At 44.7% G+C, this 25,963-nt stretch overlaps 1 protein-coding gene across 1 annotated transcript in view; it reads right to left on the reverse strand.

The window, feature by feature from the left end:
• Positions 1 to 25,963, reverse strand: part of LOC115083407 (serine/threonine-protein phosphatase 6 regulatory ankyrin repeat subunit A-like) — a 190,340-nt gene that overhangs the window by 110,618 nt on the left and 53,759 nt on the right. Inside the window, exons 9-10 of the mRNA XM_029587212.1 lie at positions 24,619 to 24,717; positions 22,412 to 22,612 (exon numbers count right to left, since the gene is read on the reverse strand). Of these exons, the coding sequence (XP_029443072.1) occupies positions 22,412 to 22,612; positions 24,619 to 24,717 (300 nt within the window). The remainder of the gene's footprint in view (positions 1 to 22,411; positions 22,613 to 24,618; positions 24,718 to 25,963) is intronic.

Here is a 25,963-nt window from a genome sequence, read left to right on the forward strand (position 1 = left end):
TTGGTACTTACTTTGTCTATCTTAAACAGGAAAATCTGGATTGTCCATGCCAGGAAGGGTTACAAAAAACAAAGGAGGGGAGTGGCAACATTAAAGTTTGGGGGTCTAATAGGGTGGCCAACTAGGAGTACCCAAAATGGAGGACTCTTACCTCCCAAAAAGAGGATGAATATCTCAAAATGCAGGACAAATATTTGCCTTGAATTTGCATATATAACTAGCAGAAATGAATTTCAATATGCAAATACATTGATATAGATGCAACATTACAAATTATTACTATTATTTAAATAGAAATACAACCCACCATATTGTAGAAGACTCTAATCAAGTAATGCAGATTATAGCATATTTAGAATTCTGGTACAGTAATTCCCTTCCCCAAAGAGCGCGCTATCTATCAGGCCGATACAGTTTGGCCACATGTTTTTGATGCGCTACTATTACCCCTTATACTGTAAGGGGTAATAGCCCCTTATACTGTAAGGGGTAATAGCGCGTGGAAAACGCGCGGCCAACTCCCCGAAACTAATAACGCTCATCACATGCAAATGCATATTGATGAGCCTGTTAGTTAGTCACTCGCAATACAAAAAGTAAAATGTGTGGCCAAAGGCAAGCGTTAATTTCAGACGGCACCGGACAAGTGTACAGAAAAGCAGAAAAAACTGCTTTTCTGTACACCCTCCGACTTAATATCATAGTCATATTAAGTCGGAGGCTCCAAAAATTAAAAAAAACCCCTGCCTGCAGCCCGTGGGTTGGAAAATGGACACTCAACTTTGCCGGCATCCATTTTCCGAACCCGTGGCTGTCAGCGGGTTCGACAACTGACACCAGTAAAATTAAGCATTGGCTGTCAGACCCGCTGACAGCCACTGCTTCCGCCAATAAGGAGCGCTAGGGATGCGCTAGTGTTACGCTAGTATCTCCTTATTAGCGCGGGCCCTCATTTGCATACTGACTCGCGCACCCAGGAGAGTGGCCTGGGCGCACGTCAGGAGAACAGGCGCTCGTCTTGGAGCGCCGGCTCTCCCTTTGACTTTATTGAATCAGCCTGTATGTAAGTTCCTTGCCTCAACTCTTGCTCTGGCTCCCTACTCCCACAACCTTCTATCTCTGGAGGTACCAGCTTCTTCTTCCCTCTCCCTTTAGTGCAGTTCCCTTCCTTCTCTTCCCACTTCCAAACCCCTCTCTATATCTCTCCTCTGCCCAGTACCAAGTCCTTCAATCCCCTTCCCCTTTCTGCATGTCAAGCTGCAGATACCTGAGCCCCTCCCCCTGGCTCTTCCTCCTCTCTCTCCTCCCTTGCACAGCTACAGATCCCCCTCCCCCTCCCCCTTGCCTCAACCCCTACCCACCACCGGGGAGGAGGGGCTGCTTCCCACAGGATTTCTAACAAGGAGAGACAAGTCAGGAGAGGTTGGAACATTTTGGAGACCTTACCTGTGGACCACAGGTATTTGGAAGGGGAGATCCATGAGGGATAGGAGAACCCATTCAATTCTACCCTGTGCAGCCTAATACTCCATTCACAGGAAGAGATTGTGGGACCCCCACAGACACAGATCAATTTGGATTTTATTTATTGGATAATTATGGATGTAAGACAAAAAAGGTGTTGATGCCAATTCATTACCATTGAACAAGCTGCACAGTCATTTTTTCTCATGTGTCCAGTCTGGTTATTGTTCATCTTCAGTACAGGGACTAAGAGCTGAGCTTGCGCTCAAGAGAAAGACACATTTATATTACGCTTTGGGTCTTGAAGATCTAGCCTTCCCCCAAACCCATTTGGAGAACCCACGCTGGGGGGTTTTCTGTGTCAGCTAGTGGTAGTGCGCAGTGTGGTAGGTTGGTGTAGAGGGGAGGTTACCATTCAAATGCAGCCCCTCCCTTTGAGGGATCTGCAATGGCCGCCCCCTTGAGAGTCTATACAGCAGCTGCCTACAGAGAGCTCAGGGGCAGTCCCTTTAGGTTTGCTGAGAATCTGGACATAGAGAGGATCTTTGCTTGAGTTGTTTTTTTTCAGCCCAGTCAGAAAAGCCAGGCAAACCCTGCCTGGTGGTCCTGACAAAGGTTGGGAGAGGTTTCCTTATTCAGTCCACTCACTGGTTGGTAGGATTTTCCCTCTGGGTCTATTTTTGGGGTTTTCAACTTTTAAGTGGTAGGAGCCTTGTGAGAGTCTGAACACCACTTGGGCACAGGGAATGGGGAACCCTGTGTCTGGGGCTGTGCAGGTTAGGGAAGGCCTGTCCTCCAAACCCTCCATGAGGAAGGAGGTGTCATTGACCTGTAGCGTGGAGGAACTCTGGTGCTAATGAATTGGATTCATTAAGCAATTAAGGGCCTGACTTTTACGGACTGGGGAAACAAGTTATGAGGGTAACTTGCTGATGCGGTGGTTACTACCCTTAAATAACAAGACTGTTACTGTGATACAACTCAAACATTGCTCTCTGCTTCAACAGCAGGAGGAAAAGGGGAATTGGATTCGTTCAGCAACCGAGGGCCCCAATTTTTATGGTTTGGGGAAACAAGTATGGGAGTAACTGGCTGATGTGGTGGTTACTACCCTTAAGCAATAAGACTGATACTTTTATACAACTCAAACACTGCTCTCTGCTTCAATGGCAAGGCATAACAGGGAATTGGATTCAACAGCAATCAATGAGGGCTAGCATGGGAAACAGATAAGCACGAGGGAACGGGGAACTGGATTCTTACAGCAACCAATGAGGGCCCTGACTTTTATGGTCTGGGAAACATATAAGCATGGGGTAACCTACACCGCATAGCAGATACTACCATAAGCTTACTGAACAGACTGAATGGACCATTTGGTCCATTTCTGCCGTCATCTCTAAGTTTCTATGTTTCTCTGTTTCTAACAGTTGAAGGGAAAGACTTTGATTTCAAGATCCAGGAGGAAGTTTTGGCTGCCCTTTCCTTCCTGTTTGAGGCAAGATAGCTTCTTGCTTCAAGGGGATCCCTCCCATCAGTCTGTGTCACAAGTAAAGAGATCCATAAGACCCAACTAACTGTGAGTAAAGAGAAGGTGAAGGTCACTGAGGACCCCCATCCAGTGTTTCCACTACCCTGGGGAGAGAGGGATTTGAGCAGAGATAGTAACATTAGATTTTTGCCAGTTTGGAAGGGGTTTCCTGCCCATCTAAGGATACCCTGCCCACTCAGGGTCTCTATTTTTCCAAGCCCTGGAGGGTAGAAGTTTCCCCGGCTCTTGTGCTAGAGATTCCCCTACAGATTGAGAGAAGAGATTGTATAAAAGTAGATGACTCCATGGTGCTGTGGATTAAGTTGTTCTGCCATTTTTCACCAATTATCAACAGTAAAGACTTTATTTCTGGACATCGATTCAGTGGCTCCCGTGGTTTCATTTGGCGTGATTCAGCACACAGATACTCCTCTCCCAGGATACAAAGGGTCACCCTTAGCACTGGGGGCCTTGGAAGTCATCTCTCCCCCCCCCCCCCCCCGGACCAAGAATTCAAGCCCTGGAAGTAAGAGATTGTGTTCAAGCTAGCCCGGTAAGGTTCCAGCCCCGAAGAGTCAATACAAATTCTTTTCTGGCCCGCACACTGGGGTAGAGCTTACAGAACAACAACGGATACTCCATGGAAATAACAGATAGCAGATTTGGGGTTTTTTTGCTCAACACACAATTAAGCTGGAGTCAAGGCATCTAACATAGCTGGGTTTAAAAGGGGTGTGGATAGGGTCCTGGAGAAAAAGTCCATAATCAAGTTATTAGCTGGGTAAATGTAGAAAGCGTCTATCCCTGGGAGGGGGCAAGAAGAAATAGATTTGCCAGGTACTTCCTAGAGATCCTGCTTGGCCACTGTCAGAGGCAGCATTTTGGGCTCCATGGGCCCTTGGTCCGATTCAAAATGGCATATCTTATGTTCTTATGTAACAAATTTAAGATTCTGGCTGTTATTCTGGAAGGTAAGGCGTCACCTCTGTCCGTCACAGCGAGGCTGGCATTTGATCAAAAAAGTCAGTCCAACCAGCCAACGTCTGACGACAACACTGAAAAATACTTGTGACAGTGGCTGTCAAGTTTACACGCTGGCTGCATGTACTAGCAGCTGCTGAACAGAAGCCTTCTTTAAAATGTTTTAGCTTAGTTTACCCTAAGCACAAAAAGCTCATATTGTCAAACAATTCGGAACTAAAATGTGTAACGAAATTAAAAACAAAGCCTTGCGCAGAATTGCTCATTGCTCGGGCTTTGTTTCTCTCCAGCCTCAATTTTTCCTTTTGCTTTTCTTGGTTTCTCTTGATCCTTTTATTATTGCCATTTGTAAAACGTCAAGAAGTGCTAGAGAGCCCTGATTGTGGGGTGATAGTGCCACCTAGCGTGCATGTCCTCTAACTTGCAGCTCCAGTCGCCGGAACGCCAAAGTAAAACCGATTGTTTAGGCTTGCAGTGAGCTCTGCTGTTAACGGTGCAGAGACACAACACAACCGTGCATCCCAGTACAGGGAGTGTAAGTTCGCTTTGAAAATCCGTCATTACATTACACCTCCCCTTCGTAGCGCGCAGGTTGACCGCGCGTACACTTACGTGCATGCTTTTAAAAATCAAAAAGTAGATAAATAAGTTGCAACTCCGGTCCCCTGGAACGCCTCGCCGCGGGGCACGTCAGAGTACCCTGGAAACCGGGTTACATGCATACTTTGTTTATTCACTTATTTGTTTTATTCGTTTATTCGTTTGCCTTTTAAAGTCAATGGGGGAAGCAGTGCAGCCTATTTTGAGCTCTAAAACTGGGAGTTTCTCGATTCTAATCAAACTTGTGGGAAGACATCATCAGACGGGCAAGGCATGTCACCGCTGCAAGACTGTGTCAAAGTGGCACCAAAAGTGGCATGAATAGCCTAAGGCACTGTAAAGGGGCAAAGAGATATCAACATTGGCAGCAGTTTTCTAAGGCACTGTCTTAAGAGCAAAGAAGCAGCAAACGTGAGAAGAACACCCCAAAGCTGTAAAAAGGGCACCAACTACAGTGGCATGAACCCTCAAAAGCAGCACAAGAGGGGCAAAGTTGCACCAAGAATGGTATCAACATCCTACAGCACCATGAAAGGGGAATGAAACAGAAAAAGTGGCAGAAAAAATACCAAGGCACCAAAAAAAGGGCAAAGCAGCATAAGAAATGGCATCAACATACCAAGGAACCATGAGAGGTGCAAAGCAGTCCCCTATAGTGGTAAGAACACTGCAAAGTGTTGAGTTTGGCGTATGGCAGCAAGGCAGAGAGGCAGAAGATATCCAAGGTGTAAATTCTGGTATGGAAGCAAAGCTGAATGGCAGAAACACCCTCGAGGTGTATCATGAGAGATATAGCAGCAAACAAAGTGGCATGAAAGATGTCTGTCTTTCTGTTGAAGCACTTGTCACTTGTCAGATTTAATACAAGAGAATGATCTGAATCATTTTCTTGACATAAGCTTTTATTACATTCCCTACTTGAACTTGATCTTGCTGCTGGGTGGAATTTTGGGTTTCTTGTAAAATTTGCTTTCCAACTGAAACTTTAGTCACAAGCAGAACTTGAAACCTGCCATGCCTCTCCGTGTGGCTTGCCTAGTAATTTTCCCATATTCTGCATATTTCTTGGTTTTCTGGTGTTGCACTAGCCCCATCTTCCTTCTGAAACTTTTACCACATTCAGAACATGTCAATGGTCTCTTATGTATATCATTTCTGTTCTGCCTGCATTTCTTCCTTCTGACTTAGGGTTTTTGTGGGTAAAACACTTCAGTATAACCAACAAACACTATGGAAGAATCAAGCTGGGATTCTAGAGGAGTAAAACAAAGTGAAGAACCATAATATGGATGGACTAGGGAGGAGAAACTCGTATAAATATTTTTAATTTTTCATATTTTTTTCTTGGAAAAACAAACACTGAGTATAACTAATAAACTGACAACAGCAAACATGGAGGCACCAAACTTCTTATGCTGTACATAATAGGCATGGCACGTAGACAGAGCGGTGTCAGCAAGATACATATAATGGTTAAGGGACATAACAGGTAGGTATATATCAGGAAGACTCCTATGGTGATGTGGGGGGCCTGGCAGGTCAGCATGTATCAGAAAGTCCCCTACATTGATATAAGAGGCCTGGTATGTAGATCATGTATGAGGAAGACCCCTATTGTGGAAAAGGGACCTGGTAGGTAGGCATGCATCAAGAAGACCCCAGTGGTATTATAAGCAGCCTGGCAGGTCAGCATATATCAGCAAGACCCTTATGGTGATAAAAGAGGCCTGGCATGTATCAGCCAGTCCCCTACGGTGATATAAGAGACTCAGCATGTAGGCATGTATCAGAAAAATCTCTATAGTGGTATAAAGGGGTCTGGCAGATAAGCATGTATCAGCAAGTCCCCTACAGTGGTATTAGATCATGGAAGTTAGGCAGATGGCAGCAAGTCCCCTATGGTGGTATAAGGGGCCTAGCAGGTTGGTAGAATGGCAATAGTAAGACCCCTGCTACAGTTACTCACACTTATTCCCCATTCACTTCTATGGCCCAGAGATTTCAATGGGCCATAGAAATGAATGAGGAACCTAATGCATTAAATAAATAGGCTTTCTTTTTTGTGGGACCTCTCAATTCATTCCAGGGTCCCAGAAAAGAAAGAATAGAGTCTTATTCATTTTAGAATGTTCATTCATTTTAAATAAATGCACATCCCTAATACGCGGAGGATAGAGATATTACCTACAAAGCCCTCTGATAGGGGGATCAATGTACTTTCAGTCCTTGTTTCCTACAAATGAAACCGCTACACAACCACTTGTTATTTTCAAAGACTTTTTTCTTTATTCAAGGGTAGACAGGTTGAAGTAATTTTCAAAAGAATGAAAAGTTGATTTACTTTCCCATAGAAGTTCATTATCAGTAATCAATACCTTAGAGGCTTTCTTTCCATGCCTCTGTATTAGAGGATCATTTACTCTTTTCAATCCCCATCGCTTGTTGGACCTCAGGCACCAAACCAATAACAATGGCTCTCTTTCTGGATAGCACAGTCTCCATTTACTTCCATCCCAAATAGGTTTAATGGCTTGTCAGCAGCTAGCCAACATCCAAATACCTGAGATTTCCTTCACCTTTTCCCATAGATGGAACACAGTCAGTGAGATGATTCTCCATACTGAGCATAAGCACCTTTGATGCAAAGTCAGCGAGAATGAAAGTTCAGTCACTACTGATTGATCAGGAATGCTAGCTTCAAAGTGGACTCTACTCACACAACCCTGCGCTTAATCTGCGACTCAGCTGTCCATATTTTCAGCCTTCTCTAGCATACTTCTGCCAGGAGAGCTCCACTACTATTACCCCGTTATCTTGGTGTAGAGATGTTACATTTTTAATTTAGATACTACAGAATCCTTCCAGTCCTCATGCACCCCTTTCTGGATGGGTGAATAAAGTAAATGAACAGGGAAGCACTGGTTTGCACCACGTCCTACTTGAAGGAATTATTTTTTTAAGAACAAAGGGGACTTACAGAATTGATTAGAAAAGTAACCTGTCAATCAGGCCGATACAGTAAAGTCCCGAGAGAGCGGGCTAATGCCCGCTCTCCTGTATGCGCGATTCAGTATTCAAATTAGGCCCGGCGGTAAAAAGAGGTAAAAAGAGGCGCTAGGGACATTAGCGCGTCCCTAGTGCCTCTTTTTGGACAGGAGCGGTGGCTGTCAGCGGGTTTGACAGCCGACGCTCAATTTTGCCAGCGTCAGTTCTCAAACCCGCTGACAGCCACGGGTTCGGAAACTAGATGCCGGCAAAATTGAGCGTCCGGTTTTCAACCCGAGAGCCGCGGGCTGACTTCAAATTTATTTTTTTTTAACTTTTTGTAACTTTCGGGACCTCCGACTTAATATCGTCATGATATTAAGTCAGAGGGTGCACAGAAAAGCAGTCTTTACTGCTTTTCTGTGCACTTCCCCGGTGCCCGGAGAAATTAGCGCCGACCTTTGGGTAGGTGCTAATTTCTGAAAGTAAAATGTGTGGCTTGGCTGCACATTTTCCTTTCTGAATCACACGAGAATACCTAATAGGGCCATCAACATGCATTTGCATTTTGCGGGCGTTATTAGATTCGGGGGGGTTGGACACACGTTTTCGACCCCTTCCGGAATAATGGGTAACGCTAGTGCGTCGAAAACGCGCGTCCAATTGTGGGTTAACAGTGTGCTCCGCCAGAACACACTCTACTGTATCGGCCTGAATGTCTGGAGATAGACAAGGTTAGGTCTCCATAGGCCCTAGGAGACAGATCTGTGGAAGAAGGAGAAAATTAGCTCTTATGGAGAAAAACCTGCTTGAAATACTTTAGAAAGGCTGTTTTGTAGGCTGCAAAGGAAGGCCCATTACAAGTAGATGGAAGCGTCCATATGATTGCTAATTTAAAGTTGAGTAACCAGTGTTGAAGCTAGCAAGCTGTTCTAGAGCTCTTGTCCACAATATGGAAACACATTTCAAGGTCCTGCTGGTAAGTAGTATAGATTCTATAGGGATGTGCAGAAGGAAAAAATTCGTTTCGATTAATTTTTCATTTCGCCAGGACCCAAATTTGTTGCATTTGTTTCATAGGGGGAAAAACCAATTGGTTGATTAGTTTTATTCGTTTTCCCATTAAAGTCAATGGGGAAGTATTTGCAGCCTATTTTTGGCTGCAGAATTTGGTTTTTTTTAATCAATTCTGATGAAACCTCTGGGTAGCAATCATCAGAATGAGAAAAGAGCTCCAAGATACTTAGACTTTGGCAAAGTGGCACCAAAGTGGCACGAATAGCCTAAGGCACTGTAAAGGGGCAAAGGGGTACCAGGAGTGGCAAGAGTGCTTTAACAGAGGTGCAAAGCAACAGCGAGAGTGTCAAAAACACAACACAGCTTCAAAAGAGAGCACCGATAACAGATGCATGAACCCTCAAAGGCAGCATGACAGGCAAAGTGGCAAGACAAGTGGCATCAACATCCTACAGCACAATGAAGGGGGAACACAGCAAGCAGAAAGGGTGTCAGAAAAAACCACAAGGTGCCGATAAAGGGACAAAGCAGCAGAAAGACTAGCACCAACACACTAAGGAACCATGATAGTGGCAAGAACACCACAAGGAGTAGAGTGAGTCGTCTGGTGTATGGCAGCAAGGCAGAGTGGCAGAAAGTTGATAGGGGCAAGACAGACTGGCAGGTAGTCAGGTCCTTGTGGTTTTGATAGGGGCAAGACAGGCTGGCCCCGGGAGAGTTCCCTTTCCTTTGTGCAGGAAAGGGCCCCCTAGAATGGGCTCGCCCCTAGAGTGGGGTGTTTCCCTTGGCGTCTAGTGAGCTCTCGCTGGTCTTTTAAAATCTGATGGACGTAGCAGATATAAAAACGAGAATTTTGAAGGCCGAGGTGGAGCAGGTTTCCATGTGAACAGCGGTTTAACATGGGTCAGTGGGTGTTAAGAGATAGGCTGGCTACACCCGGGGAGAGTTCCCTTTCCTTTGCGCAGGAAAGGTCTCCCTGAAATGGGTTGGCCTTTAGAGTGGAGCACGAGCCTTCAAAGTGTGGCGAGTCGACGTGGAGGAGGTTTCCATATGAACAGCGGTTCTGGTTCAACAAGGGTTGGCGGGCGTTAAGAGATAGGCTGGCTACACCCGGGGAGAGTTCCCTTTCCTTTGCGCATGAAAGGGCTCCCTAGAATGGGTTGGCCCCTAGAGTGGAGCATGAGCCTTCAAAGCATGGTGAGTCGACATGCAGGTTTCCATGTGAACAGCGGTTCTGGTTCAACATGGGTCAACGGGTACTAAGAGATAGGCTGGCTACACCCAAGGAGAGTTTCCTTTCCTTTGCGCAGGAAAGGGCTCCCTGGAATGGGTTTGCCCTGAAAGTGTGGTGGTTCCGTTGGCGTCTAGTGAATACCCAGAAGCTATTAACTGCTTATGCACTTCAGCTGATGACAAAGGAACTTGAAGAGCTCTCAGAAATAAAAAAAACTGCTACTCTCCAAATCTACAATATCAACCTATGTTGACTTTGTACCCTACACAGTGCCTCTGTAAACTATGGGAACACAGAGGATGAACTAGAGTGCAACTACCACCAGTTTTCTATAGTACTAGAAACATTAATGTTGGCACCTAAGAAAGATTTAGGGAAAATGGCCCATATTATGAAGGTCATGAAAACTATTGAGCATATGAAATATGCAAGCTCCAAACATCTTAAGTCAGCTTTTTATGTTCTTACATTCCAAATGTTGCAAAACAGGAAAAAGAATAATCTGTAAAGAAGTGATGCACAAATACATGAAACTGAAATTAGAAATACTAGAACTAAACTCAGACAGGCACAGCATTTGAGGTCAGGCCCTTGTACTGTCGTAAGGGCTGGACAGTGTACACTGCAGATAGACACAGCGTTTGAGGTCAGGCCCTTGTAGTGATGTAAGGGATGGACGGGCAGGCACAGCGTTCGAAGTCAGGCCCTTGTAGAGTCATAAGGACTGGACAGTGGACACTGCAGACAGGCACAGCGTTTGAGGTCAGGCCCTCATAGTGACGCAAGGGCTGGACGGGCAGGCACAGCGTTTGAGGTCAGGCCCTTGTAATGATGTAAGGGCTGGACAGTGGTCAGACAGGCACAGCGGTTGAGGTCAGATACATGTGCTGATATTATTTGGAGCATATGAGGCAGTTGGAGCTGCTGCAAGGCTTTAACTTGCTTTTATTCATCTTGCCATTCACAGGGAAAATTTGGAAACCCAAGCAAAGGCATGTTTATTTTCAAAAACACTAGCATTTCCATCAACTCTGGTGCAAGCCTTGCATGGTGAAGGCTCATGATAACCACTGTCATTGAAAATACACATTCACTGGGCACACTGATTGGTGGACATGACAGATATCGCTGAGCCACTTTGGCTAGGTGTGGTCAGACAGTGGACTTCTGTGCCCAATATGCCAGCGGATCTGTCTGCATGTCCTCTATGGGCTCTGTGAGTTACCATGTCACTGACATTTGTGCTGGTGTCTCCTTTGCTTGGATGGGCTGAGATTCCTTCTTGCCAGCTGCTTTCGCTATAGCCCATTCCAGAACAGATGCTTGTTTATGGGCATCATGGCTTTGGCATACTGAAGTGAAGGAGGAAGTACTAGCTGTCGCTAGTCAATCATGATGCCCTAGGGGATTCTACACACCTATGTCCATTATACCAGAAAGTTCATGAAGGGGTGTCTGCAGCTCTACTAACCTCTGCAGCATCATATAGGTGGAATTCCACCAGCTGCCAATGTTTTGAATGAGACACTTGTGAAGCATCTCCAAATCAGTCTGCTTTTGTTGGAGAACCTGCCCCGCCTTCACACTTCTGTGGAAGTGCGCTGCTATGTTCCTGCACTTGTGTATTAACGTATGCAGGTATTCATTCTCTTGGTGATTGGACTCCAACCCCAGAGCTGACTTCACTACCAGGTGCAGAGAGTGTGCAAAACATCGGATGTTCTGAAAGCGCCCGTCGCATATTGCCTTTACTATGTTTGCACCATTGTCTGTGACAAAGGACCCTGCCTGAAGATTCCTGTCTCGCTGGTGTAGCTGCTAGCCCACCAGCATCTGTCTGATGCATGCTAGAATATTGGCTGAGGTATGGGCCTCGTCTATCAGGTGGGTGTGCAGTAAAGCCCACCTCCACCCAGATACTTGTTCACTAATAGAGCTGCTGCCTGCCCCTGCCTCAGCCAGGTCCCACCAGTGTGCTGTCAGGGAGAGGTAAGAGTGTGCAGCATTCATGGCGGTCCAGATATTGCAGGTAAAATGCACATTCCCCTGTGTCTTAGCTAGCAGCACTTGGATGCGACTGCGACACTGGTTGTACAGGCTGGGGATGACCTTTCTGCTAAATGTGGTTCTGGAGGGGACTTTGTAATTTGGAACTAAGACCTTCAGCAAATGCTTGAAACCCACATTCTCCACTACCTGCAAGGGTTGGTCATCAAGGGCAATCATTTCCACGATGCTCCTGGTTACAACTTTTGAGGCTGCCTGCCTCCTTCTCCGGAATAGCGTTACCGAACACCACCCCATTTCCTCCATGGTAGGTTTTCGCTTCTGACACATGGCAGGTGGCTGCTAGCCTGCCATCTGACTGCTAGAAGGGGCTGAGGGCATGGGGGTGACTCTGCTCCTTTCCAACCACTTTACGCTGCCTGGAATAAGGGGTCCTCTGACTGGTACTTCTACCATCCCCAGATGGTAGAAGTACCTGTTGGGTGTTGCTTCTGCATATGATGCATCATGCCAAAGTTAGATGTCCCATTTGCTTGCCTCTGCTAATAGCTCTGGCACAGTAATTACACTGAGCAAAACGTGGGTACTCCATCACTTTAAAGTGGCTCTAGAGCACAGATTTCTTTCATGATCCCTTCTCTATAGCCTTTGGGGTGGATGCTGGCACTGGAGTTGAAGTAGTGAGTGCACCCTGAGAAGCAATGCCAGGGGCATCAGTCACACTCTGTGCCTGTGCTGACTACTCTTCCTCTTCATCATCATCAGTTTCATCTCTCCCCTGCAGCACTGAAGTGGAGGCTAAGACAGGACTACCTAATCCTCCTAAACCTTCTTCAGCTATTACTTCTTCCATTTCTGATGATGAGAATTCCACACAAGATGATTCTTCATTGGAATCAGAAGCAAAAAGTGCCTATGCTATATTTTCAACACTAAGTCGAGTCTGCTGTCACACTACTGCTTTTGGGTGTCGCCATTTTGTCTTGCATGACTCAGCCTCCCCTTCCCTCACCTCCAAAACTACAGGGTCAGAAACAGGTGGTGGCGGTGCATCATCTTTAAATTTCATTTTTTTCCGGATGGAACTACCTGCCCCTCCAGAGATTTTAGATTGGAACAGCTCCCTTTTTAACTTTAATGGGGGATTGGCACTGCCTTTTGAAATGCCTACTCTGCCATTCCCAATCACTCGACCATGTCTACCTTTCCCTGACATCTTGGATTTAATGTCACTGCCTACTAGGGATTTCATTTAAAATAATTTCTTTATTGGTGAAAGAACACCTTTGTCCCAATATATGTGAGTCTGGAAAGCTGCCCACAGATGCACGGTGCAGTGCCTTGATGTACACTGCAACTGAGACCACTGTATGTGCACACACCGAACTTTTAACTACAGAAGAGGCCTATTGGGGATTTGGCTTCAAAGAGCACTGCTGTCCCAATATATGTGAGTCTGGAAAACTGCCCACAGATGCACGGTGCAGTGCCTTGATGTACACTGCAACTGAGACTGCTGTATGTGCACATACCAAACTTGTAACTATAAAAGAGGCCTACTGGGGATTTGGCTTCAAAGAGCACTGCTGTCCCAATATGTGAGTCTGGAAAACTGCCCACAATGCAGTGCAGTGCCTTGATGTACACTACAACTGAGATTGCTGTATGTGCACAAAAAAATGAAACAGCAGAGAAAAGACTTGACTGGAAGCCTGAGCAAGAACAATTCCTAGTGATGCTGCTTCTTGTTTGAAAATACCAACTCACACTATCTCCCATCCACACCCTGTCTGTGCCTGCAGCAACCTACCCCGGGGGGGGGGGGGGGGGGGGGGGGGGAGGGGGGTAAGATAAGCAGTAAAATGCCACTGCTGGCAGCTTGTCTCAGTGGGAGAGACAGAGAGACCGTCTGAGTTCAATAAAAAAAAAGTGCTGTCCAAAAAAGCCTGACTGGCACTGCAGTAAAAATGAACAAATATCTTTTTCAATGGAAAATTCTATCAAAGTAGCTAGCAATTGAATACAGATTTGAGACACTCAGACTAGCTCTGAGTAAAGCCACCTCCCCGGACAACCCCCGCAAACAAAGAGCATGGCACGCCGCATGCTTAAGGTATAAATAGTACAGCGTCATCAGGAACAGCATCACAGAGCACTGAGTGAGAGCGGCGATTGGCTGCATTAGAAAAATGCTTAGCTCTGATAGGCTGCATTCTTGTCTCCTTGCCAACCTGTCTGACCCACTCTATGACAGGGCTGTGAGGTCACTTATGACTCACAGGAAAGGGCTGGTTTTTGCTATGGATACTCCCACATGGCCTTCTTCTATTTCAAACGGCCGCTAATAAATCACTGTGAACCAAAAGAATGAAACTAATATGATATGTTTTATTCATGGGGGATCACCATGCATTTCGCGAACCCACGAATCAAACGAACAGGATTGCGTTGCGGATTGCACATTCATTGAAAACGAATGCACATCCCTGGTATAGAAACAGTATTCCACTTCTGCAAAAACCAGTCTGCACATAGGTTTCGAGGTTCCTAGGTTGTGTCATTACTTTTGGAAATATAAAAGAGTTGCTTGCATTAAAAGTCCCATATATGCGAGTATATGGGCCGAGCGCGAGCAACTCATATTTTAAAACAGACAAATTATATATACGCATGTTTGAAAATAAGAGAACACACGATAAAAAGAGTCAGATTGGGACAGGTTACAGGCATTCCAGGGCAAGGCCAACATTTACGCATATAAATCCCAATTTTAAAACCGCGCTGTTACCTGTGCATATATACTTCTGCTCTTGTTCAGGTGTAAGTCTGAAAAAAAAACCTCATTATAGGCAAAACCTGACTGGGAAAGAAGGTCTAGATAAACTGGGGGGAGTGCAGGGTGAAGAACCTGAGGGATCTTGATGGCCTGGAGATAGACTGGGCAAATTGGTGGACTAAGTGATCAAACTGGTTATTTCCTTCACATGTACATTTTAAAATTGGCTTACTTGTGCGTATTAAAGCCGACAATGCCTAATGAATGATACCTGAAGAATGTTTTTACATTTAACTGCTTAAAATTAGGAGCACACATATAAGTGTTAGGTGTATTTTAAATCATGCGTACGTTCTTGCATAGACGATTTAAAATTCCAGCGTATGTGCGCTGGAGAAGGCAGATTTTCGAACTGTAGTACAGGCCTCTATTCTACCGTTGGTAGATTACTGTAACTTCACACTCCTAGGCTGCCCTGTAGTCGCAGTTTGACCTCACCAATTATTGCTAAATGCCGCAGCGCTACTCATTGCCAGTACCAACAAGCATGAGCACATTTCCCCAGTACTCGCCAGATTACACTGGCTTCCAATAAGAGAACATATTAAATACAAGATTGCAATGATCACCTTTAATCTTATTTCCTCTGATGCCTCACCCTGGAGGAATGCTCTTCTACGGCTTTACTGTCCATCCCGTCAGCTCCTCTCTACACAATGAGGTTCGCTAGACGTACCCCTTCCCTTGCATACCAGGCTGAGCGTAACCAGAGACTGTGCCTTCTCTGTGGCCATTCCAATCATTTGGAATTCTCTTCCCGAAGCCCTATGCACGGCAGACAGTGTTAAGACATTTAAGACCCAGTTAAAAACTTGGCTGTTTAGTCAAAGATTTTTACTAAGTCCACAGATGCTCTTTGGTGTCTTTTTGCGATCTTTTGTTTTTGTTGATTTTGATTTGGCGTTTACTGCTGTGTTTGTTTTTATGTAGATCAATCAGGATATGGGCGATGAGGATGCATCAATCAGGATATGGGCGATGTGGATGCATGCAAACTCATTTTAAAGTTATTAGCCCTATATAGAGGATTGTAATCTTCAAATATATCCCCCTATTCAAGACAATAAACAAAATCTTCACCGATATCCACCTGGTTAAGTGAGTTCTAGATTTATTCTCACCCAATCCACCTACTGTCGTTTCCAATGAAAACTGCAACCCACTAATGCTAAACCAGCATTAACTAGTTATATTTCAATAGTAAGAAATGCTATTTCCTGTAGATAAAGGTTCTAGTATTAACAATAATAATAATCATTTGCTCACCCCACTGTTTGTGGTGAGTTACAAAAATCATTAATAATGCAGTTTGTGTGTAGGTGGAGTGTGTGAGTGGGACAAGTGGTGTGTGTGTGTGTGTGGGGGGGGGCGGGGATGAACTGAAATATACACCATTTATTTTTTTCTGTCTCCGTGAATGTGTAAAGGAGTGCATGTTAGATCCTCCTTAAAAATCCAGGACTAGGCATTTAGCCTGGTCCACCTTTAGCCACAAAGATTGCAAGGTATTTCCCCTGGGGAGAGGGCTAAGATAGATAAATAAATAAATAAATAAATAAATAAATAAATAAAATGTCAGGGCCCAGAGGGAAAGGAGACCCCAGACAAAACAAGGAGAAAGGAGGAACTTTGCTAAATATCTTATGTGATTAAACCGCTGCATTTCTGTTTTTAGTACTGCTGAGGTATGCAGGCTTGCATTTTGTTAATTTTTGATTGTAATTAATAAAAACTGCAAAAGGATAGCCAAAGTCTAGACTGAATCTGTCCTATGGTAAGCCAAAGACCACTCACGGTGTCACATATGGTGTCAGTTTGAGGATTTCTGTGCTATGCACCTGCACAGGCAGAGACCCATGTCAGAAAAGAGGAGAATTTTTTTTTTATGATTGGCTCTTAACATTGCACAGATCAGGAACTGGTGCTAAGGAGTTTTGGGCTAACCAACAGCACAGGTCAGAAAAGCACACAGAAAAAAAAAGAGAAGAGGAATATTTTTCCTGGGTCCTGACGGCAGCTGCAACCACGAGATAAAGGGGAGTAGCCCTGAATGGAAAGACAGGAGGGACAAAAAAGTGAATCAGAGCTGGCTAGGCTAGAATTTTTTTTCTTTTGTCGCTACAGAGAATTTTCTTGTGACAGTTCCTTAACTGTCACAAGAAAATTCTCTGTAGCGACAAGGTTTATTAAATAACGTGGAGCAGTTAGTGCAGACCCTCGCGAAAGGGCAGCAGCAACTCCAGAAAGTGGTTTAAATCCTGCATGAACAGTTTAACCAGCTAGCCCAAGCAGTGCAAGCCGTTGCAACACAGCCATTTTCATGGCCTCCGGTGTTGTTTAAAATGAAGTCAAGAAAAGACCTGGATGTTTTCTTAAGGAACTTTGAGAGAACCACCTGCATGGCTGGCTGGCCAGATCTACCTGGACCACCACCTTCGGTGCTTATAGATAGAAGCCAAGCTGCTTTTCAGGATGTCAACTCAGATGGAAGAGCCAGCTAGCTGGAAGTTAAAATGAGCATCCTGGTAAGGGCAGGTTACACTATGGAAGCAGACCAACAACATTTCCCGTATGGCACCCCACAGCCCGGGAAAAGTCCTTTTTCACCACCTAAAGTCTGCTGGATGGAAGTGGTTATAGCCAGAGGAAAAAAAACAAGCCTTGATTTTCCCCGATGCCTCATCCCGGGCAAAAACAATGGGCTAAGGAGGGGGGTGGCCCCGTATCCCCCCTCAGTGCTCCGGTTTTGGGCCTGATGGACGATCACATCCTCACAGGAAGTTTGTTAGGCGAACGGCCCATGGTTGGTGAGATAGGAGAAGTTGTGCGTACCTCCCCACCGGGTCTATCTCGTTAACCCCGATAGCAAGGATGCCATCTGTGAATCCTGATGCTGCTAGGGACTCGGAAATGCTGGCGGGGCGGCAAGAGCCATTGATGCCAGAGCCCTGCGACCGAAGTGGGGGCAGCGTTCCCTGGAGACGCAGCACCAGACACAGGTGAAGAATCGGCAGGGTTGCCGGCAGACTCATTGTTGGAGGCTATATTCCAGCTCCCTTCTATCCTTTTTGTTGGAGGCTATATTCCAGCTCCCTTCTATCCTTTTTGTTGGAGGCTATATTCCAGTTCCCTTCTATCCTTTTTGTTGGAGGCTATATTCCAGTTCCCTTCTATCCTTTTTGTTGGAGGCTATATTCCAGCTCCCTTCTATCCTTTTTGTTGGAGGCTATATTCCAGCTCCCTTCTATCCTTTTTGTTGGAGGCTATATTCCAGTTCCCTTCTATCCTTTTTGTTGGAGGCTATATTCCAGCTCCCTTCTATCCTTTTTGTTGGAGGCTATATTCCAGTTCCCTTCTATCCTTTTTGTTGGAGGCTATATTCCAGCTCCCTTCTATCCTTTTTGTTGGAGGCTATATTCCAGTTCCCTTCTATCCTTTTTGTTGGAGGCTATATTCCAGCTCCCTTCTATCCTTTGTGTTGGAGGCTATATTCCAGCTCCCTTCTATCCTTTTTGTTGGAGGCTATATTCCAGTTCCCTTCTATCCTTTTTGTTGGAGGCTATATTCCAGCTCCCTTCTATCCTTTTTGTTGGAGGCTATATTCCAGCTCCCTTCTATGAAAAAGGGGCAAGAAGCTTTGGTACCCATTAATTCTGAACTCTCTCAATTTCTGGAAGCACCAGATTCTGCTTTAACTGAATCTGCTACCATTTTCATTACATTTGTTTTGGAATCTGACCGGGACTGGGTACTTCGTCTGTATTTCAAGCATCGTTCAGATTCCTTTTTTCATCTCAATGTTCAAGTATTCCCTGATGACTCAAAGCAAACCCAGAAGAAAAGAAAACAGTTTCTTCTTATGAGGCCTAGAGTCTCGCAGATAGGGGCCTTATTTTTCTTAAAATTTCCTTGCAAATGTCTAGTTAAATTTAAAGGTCTTTCATAATTTTTTCTCTATTCATTTTTTCTCTATTCATCTCTATTCATCATTTGAGTACCTTGCCTTTAAATAGTACCACTCTGACAATCCATTGTTTTTTCTTTTGTCACATTTACTTTGAATTGTGTAATTAGATCCCCCCTTTTGAGGACTATTGGATTTGAAAGATTTTCTGATTCTTTTCCTATATGGATTAACATGTTTAATTTCTGTCATCTTCTTATTTTCCATGTAAGTTTATGCTTATTTGTATATTGAAAAACTGCATAAATAAAAAATAAGAAAAAAAACAAGCCTGAAAGTAGCCCAACAGTTCCAGGATGGATTGGATCAACCCATGCAGAACTGAGTGTGTCAACAACCAGGACTCACTCTGGAGGAAGCACTGAAAGCAGCGGACAAATTTCATCAGGCCCAGTTGATGCCAGAACTAATATGGAGGCTAGAAAGGCAACCCACACAGAGTCCCTGGCACAATAGTAAATCCAGCCCATCCTGGAACTGTTTAAAGGGGAAAATGCGACAAAGAAAGAGATATCATATATAAGTCGTACTGCAAGACCAATACCTTAGTACTGGCAGTAACACTAGATGTTCACCAAGATGCTGCACTCTAGCACTGTATCCAACAATAAATGACTGCTGCACTGCTAGGATTCATGGGAAGACCCCAGGGACATGAGCAGATTTAGGATTGCATTGTAAATATATAAACTGTATACCTGCTGGTCTTTTGTTTATTTATCATTTATGCATGTACTTTCTTGTATCTTATTTCCTATTATATAGAAACATAGAAATGATGGCAGAAGAAGACCAAACAGACCGTCCAGTCTGCCCAGCAAGCTTTCACACTTATATTTTTCTCATACTTATCTGATACTCTTGGCCTTTATTAGTAACTTTTTGGTTCTATTTACCTTCGACCCCCGCCATTGATGTAGAGAGCAGTGCTGGAATTGCATCTAAGTGAAGGATTTAGCTTAATTGGTTAGGGGTAGAAACTGCCACAATAAACAAGCTACTCCCATGCTTATTTGTTTACTCAGCCTGTGCAATTCAGTCTTTGTTGGTTGTTGTCTGAATATAAATCCTCTTTTCTTCATTCCCCACTGCCGTAGAAGCAGTGAGCTGTGCTGGATATGTATTCCAAGTGAAGTATCAGGCTTAATTGATTCAGGCTAGTAACCGCCGTAACAAGCAAGCTACACCCATGCTTATTTGTTTACCCAGACTATGTAATTCAGTCCTTGTTGGTTGAAACAACATACCTGAGCTCACAAGGAGCAGCACGGGATTTGAACACTAGTCTCCCTGCTTTAAAACCAGCTGCTCTAGCCACTAGACTACATTTGCATTGTTTTCCTTATTTTATTATATCTTATTATTTTCATGTTGCATTAAACATTTTTCTTTTTTGTTTCACTCTGATATATACTGTAAATATTCAGATTATTGTGGCAATATATCTTATAGTACTGCCAGTAACTTGTATATATTGTATATGAGTGGGAATTGCAAAGAGAAATACTACCTTGTGGTCTTTAATCGCCTGGCTATTACAATAGCACATGTGATTGTGGGGTTGTATACATGTGTCTGTGTGTGGTCTAGGGGGAGGGGATTATGTATAAATTTGATGTGTGTGGAAAGGTTGTGTTCATGGAGGTGTTTAGTGGTATGAGTGTGTATATAAAGGATATTAAGTGGGTGTCTGTAAGTGATGGGGTGTGCTATTCTGGGATGGATGTGTATGCTTGGGTACGGGTAGGCATTCATTTGCAGTGAAATAGGAAATAAAGACATTTCCTATTTCATTGCATTTTTGGTAAAAAAAAAAAAAAAATGATAGGAGAAAACATGAAATTTCATGTTGTTTTTCCTCTCGTTTTTTGGGGGAATTAAAAAACACATTAAAAAAACCAACCTAGAACCTACCCCAACCCTTCCCATTTATCACATGGTAGGGGCAAAGGGCGGTCGCACCATTTTGACTAAAGGCAGTCACTGGCCCAGAAGTGGGAGGTCACTCCCAGGCTCCCTGCTAGATCACCAGGGATTTTTGGTGAGTACTGGGGTAGTCTGGAGGGTGGGCTAGGGGGCTCCTCTGGTGAGGGGCTCCATATTTTAATAACTGGGAAGAGTTGTGGTGGGTTGGGGGGGGGGGGTTGGGGGGGGGGTGAACAAAGCAGGAAGCAAAGAGAAAAAAATGAGCCGGATGGACCCAAAATGGCCCACCCCTGGAATGAAAACAGAATTGTGACAACATTTTGTAAAACTTCCACTCCTAAGTTTGGTTAGATTTGTGTGTATGTGGTGGTGGGGGGTTCTGTGGGGGAGGTAATGTTTGGCAGGGTTGTTGTGTGTAAGAGGAGTTGTTGGTCATTGTTTTTTTGGGGGGGGAAAAGCTGTGAGTGAACAGATGGGGTGGGACTGCGGGATTGTGGAGTAGGCGCATTTGGTTGGGGCAAGTGCATATATGGTATGTGTATTTGTGACAAGGGTAAATTGAGAAGCTGCTTCACCAATTCCTATTATAGTGCTTACAAGAAAATGGTATAGACTGACTGGCCCTCAGGTGGTTCCAGTCATTCCTCAGTGGCAGAACTCAGCCCATCATTTGGGCCAATAAATGTTTCCCCCTCCCAAAAATGTTTATGTTTGGGGTTCCTCAGGGCTTAGGGCTCTCATCAAATCTTTTACATCCAGCCAATCTGCCACATCATTAAGTCCTATAACATCGAATGCCATCTATTTGCTGGTGATATCCAGCTATGTGTTAAAGTAGAAGACGACCAACACCCTGCCACTTCAAACGTTAACAACTGTTTTTCAGCAGTAGCCCAATGGCTCAGCAATCACAAACTAAACCCAACCGGTCCACATTTTATTTTTTATTTATTTTAAAGATTTTATATACCGACAGCCGTTTGCACATTGTATCGGTTTACAGATAACTTATAACGATAAATATCAAATAGGCATGGCCTTTACAAAGAACAATAAACAACAAGAGTACAACAAGAAACCTAGAATTTAGTTAATTCATTCAACAGGGAGTAGCATAAATTGGGGGAGGAGGAAACAACAAAATGAAAAGGGGAAGGCTATGTACAAAGGTTCAAAAAATAAATCTGAGCTTCTTTGGGTAAACTGGTCCTGACACCTCGGTTACTCCCACCCTCAATTTCAGAAACCACCCCCTAACCTTCGGGCTCTGTACGTAGCATGGGGGTCCATTTTGATCACTAACTCTCAGTGGAAACCCTCAAATCAGCCATAGTGCAGTTCACGTTCTTCCATTTACAGCAACTTTGACAATCACGTAATTAGGTCAAAGCTGACGCAAGTTCGAAAAATGTGATCTAGCCACCACCATTCACTCCCTGATTTATCTGCATTTATTGATTATTACAATTCCTTATACCACGGGATTCCACAGCACGGCCTTAAGGGCCTCCAACCTTTGCATAACACAGCAAGCCAGGCTATGGCAGGGGCCATGTCCAGCAGCCATGTGAAACCTATCCTGAGTAAGCCCCACTGGGTCCCCATTCAGAGGGGACCCAGTATGCCGTCGACATGCCAATGCTGCTCAGGCCTCCTCCTCAGGCTGCTTTAGTAATTCTGAACCAAACAGCACCAGCATACTTATCCCGTCTCCTGCCCATATACACTTCGACAAGCAAACCTCGGTCCACCCAAAAGACCCGTTTATCTGCCTTTTCACCAGCTATAACAAGGCTAGTTCCTACATTCCACATACTGGAGAGCATAAAATGAAGTTCCCTTACGTTTGCACATATTTCCTCTCACCTGGCCCCCTTTCAGCTGCACCTGAGCACCAAAGCCCAGCAGGGTCTGCACGACCAGGGGCTTGCAGTTCTGGGCAGCGACGTGCAGGGCGGTGTAATTGTCCTTGGTGCGTGCGTCCACCTGCGCTCCCTTCTGCAGGAGAGCCTTCACCACGGCGGCATGACCTCGCTTGGCAGCGGCATGCAAGCACACTGCTCCGGCCTAACACAGAAGGGGAGCCAGAAGGGAGAGCGCATTTACTTTTCAATTGGATGCATCTGTTTTGCAAAACTAGCCCCTGCTAAAAAAAAAACCAAACCAAACCCCAGGCTGCTGTCTGGAAGCAAGTGTCACAGAGGATGAAAAAGAGAAAATGGAGAATACCGGAGGCTGTGCACGGTGCTCATAGGACAGTGGATAAAAGAAAAAAAAGAAAGGAAATCTTCAACTCCTTTTTACCAAATTCCAGTTCGTTAATGTACAGTGGCCAGGAAGACATATAGGGGTAGATGTTCAAAAGATCTAGGTGCCTAGCTATAGGAGTAAGGCACATATAACTGCCTACATGAAAATTCCCCTACATTTAAGAACCTGGGTAGGTAGACAGAGTTACTGTAGGTCAGAGATTTTCACAGATTTCTAAAACTAAGTGCAGGGATAACTGGCCTACATCTAGGTGCTGTCCCCTGTGTCTAGAGCCAGTGATCACCTGCCTGAGCTGTGATTCCCTCCTTCCCAAACCCCAATATTTTAACCCCAGGATCACAGCACGGGGGCGAGGGAGGACATGTGGTTGAACTTGTCAAGTTTAGGCAGCCATTTTCAGCCAAGGCTGTGTGCCCTAAATCTAAATGGGCAAGTTTTGGCTGCCTAAATTTTGGTGAATTTTCAGTCAAAATTCTTAGGTACCTGCGTTCAGCCGAAAATTTGCCTAAATGTGTGGCTGCCTAGATGAAACATTCGGCCTTGACGTAAAAGATGGCCTAACAGAGTATGATAGCAGATAAGCACCATTAGATCCATCTAATCTGCCCAGTTTCTTTTTCAGTGCAATGCCATAGACCCCAGCTGATCTCTAGCTTTCCCCTCACTTCTTCAGCCCTAGAGACTTTCCGTGTGTATCCTAGGCTGCCTTGAATTCTGTTTCTGTCTTCACCACCTCTACTGGGAGGACATTCGTCCACCACCCGTTCTACGAAAAAATATTTTCTGATGTCGCTCCTTGCCCTATTTCCTTGGAATCCTATACTGTGACTCCTAGTTCGAGCATCCTTTCTTCTGAAAAAAAAAATGTGCTTCTTATTCTTCATTTATACATTTAAGGAATTTAATGTCTCTATCATATTCCTCATGTCTCTCCTCTCCACTAGGGTATATGTATTTAGGTCTGTAAGTCTTAAATCATACAGGACCTGATCCAATGCCACTTAGCCAGATATATTCCAACTTATCCAGCTAAGTGGCAGTGTCTGAATATCCAGCCGCGTTCAGCAACCTTCACTTAACTGGATAACTACTTATCCAGCTAAGTAGTTAGCGGGTTAAGTAGTAAGCAGGACAATAATGTAATGGGGAAGAGCTATTTATCGGGCTAACAGCCTAATAAGTGAATAAATTAGACCTGGTATTAAGCTGCACTGCTGAATATCCTGGATAAGTTAGCTAGCAGGGTAACCTTTCAATATCGACTTCACAGCTTTTTGTGTAGACCCTGAACCAGCTTGGTAGCCTGTTTCTGGTCTACCTCCTTCCTGTCTATATTCTTTTGCAAGTATGAAACAAGAGAGAAAGGAGATACAAAAAGGACAGTGTGTAAGGCTATTGCACTTTGGGAATTAGCAAGCTTGGATCACGATCTGAGAAAAACAAATTCCCACCACTCCCCAACCACCGTGCACTGCAAGGGCCGCGCGTGCCTCCCAGACACAAATCTTACAGAGGTCGCAACTGAACAAGCTGAAGAATGTGACTGCAGAGCTAAAGCCACAGGACAGCTAGGCCAAGCTAGGCCTTCCTCAACTGAGCCACACTGGAACGGACCCAAGACATCTGGAAACAGTGAACCTCAAGATAATACGCCAGGTCACTGCACCAGAGCACCAGACTGCACTCCCCGGTGGGGATCTTTTCTGATTCCGTCCGAGTCCTGCTGCATACAGAATCAATGTGTGCAGCTATCAGGCCGGGCAATTCAGCAGTGGCCTGCTTACCTGTGATGCCAGGTTTACCTTGTTGGGCATGTGCAATGGAACTCCTTTCTTCAGGAATGCCAGGGCTGTGTCCGGGTGCCCGCACTGGGAAGCAATGTGCATGAGGGTGCTGCCATCCTGCAGGGAATTATTTATTGGAAAAGAATGAAGACAAAAAAAAAAAGTCAGTATGCCGTCGACATGCCAATGCTGCTCCGGCCTCCTCCTCAGGCCGTCTTTAGTAATTCCAAAAACTAGGCGCTTCGGCTCTTCGTTAGCTTTACTCTTTATTTATTTTATTAAATGTATAGCCCGCACAATTAACATTACATGGTTTATATGAAAAATAGTTACGGACAACTGATATAAATCAAGATCTCAAGATAAAAATGCAAAGCAATGACAATGTCAAAATAGCATCGCTTCCCAACTAATTTTCTGGTTCTCTTTTAACAAATTGTAATTGTATCTGGTTAACCCAATTCTTCCTTCTAGTACGTCCTTAGTATAAAATTACCCTTGAGAAAATAAAGGCTTTAAAAAAGATATTGCTGATGTCAGGCCACTGTGCCTTACTAATGAGCTGCTATTAGAACACAAGTTCCTGGTTAGACAAATTGCGTTGTAATATGTTTTATTTTAACATACAATCAGTGCATTCTCCCATCTCCCGCACTGCTAAACGCCCAAACGTGCAGTGGCTGGGGACAAGGTGGAGAGGGCAACTGATGCACAAGGGCATTTACCGAGGGGCAGTAATTGCTGCGGGCATCAGCATTCACAGTCCCCAGGGGGAAGGGAGAGAGACACAGGCACAGGTTTTGCAGTGACACATTCCTGCTTTCTCCACAGGTCCCTGACAGCAGGAAGAATTAAAATTAGCCATCTGTCCATCTGGCAATCTGCACGCGCCTTCTCACCACTATTTGTTTTCTTTGTGTGGTTTTATGCTCCCATGTATTGTATCGTATCATGCCACGACACTGCCTTGCACACTCTGGTCAGCTCACAAATAAAAATATAGACCGAGAGCATTGTCTTTCGTGCACCCACAGATGAAAACTGGCAGTCAGTCCTTTTTTATGGTTGATCTTGACCTCTTGGAAACCTGCGAAATACCTTCGAAAGGTCTGGCGGTCATATGACTACCTAGTGATGAAAACTGGTGGTGAAATCCTTTTTTGGTTGCCTCTGCTTCTCAAGCTTGGTGACCATGGGGTCATGGACCAGTAAAACATTTTTGTGCAATCTGTTGATCACGTGTCCACTGCATTTCTTTTGCAACCTAGCAAATATTTGAAGGCCTTGTCATTCTCCTGCCGACCTTGCACAGTCCGGATTATAGTCAGATGGATTTTCTTCTTGATGTGAACGCAGAGGCAGC

Source organism: Rhinatrema bivittatum, chromosome 2 (genome assembly GCF_901001135.1).
Source record: "Rhinatrema bivittatum chromosome 2, aRhiBiv1.1, whole genome shotgun sequence".
Taxonomy (NCBI): Eukaryota; Metazoa; Chordata; class Amphibia; order Gymnophiona; family Rhinatrematidae; genus Rhinatrema; species Rhinatrema bivittatum.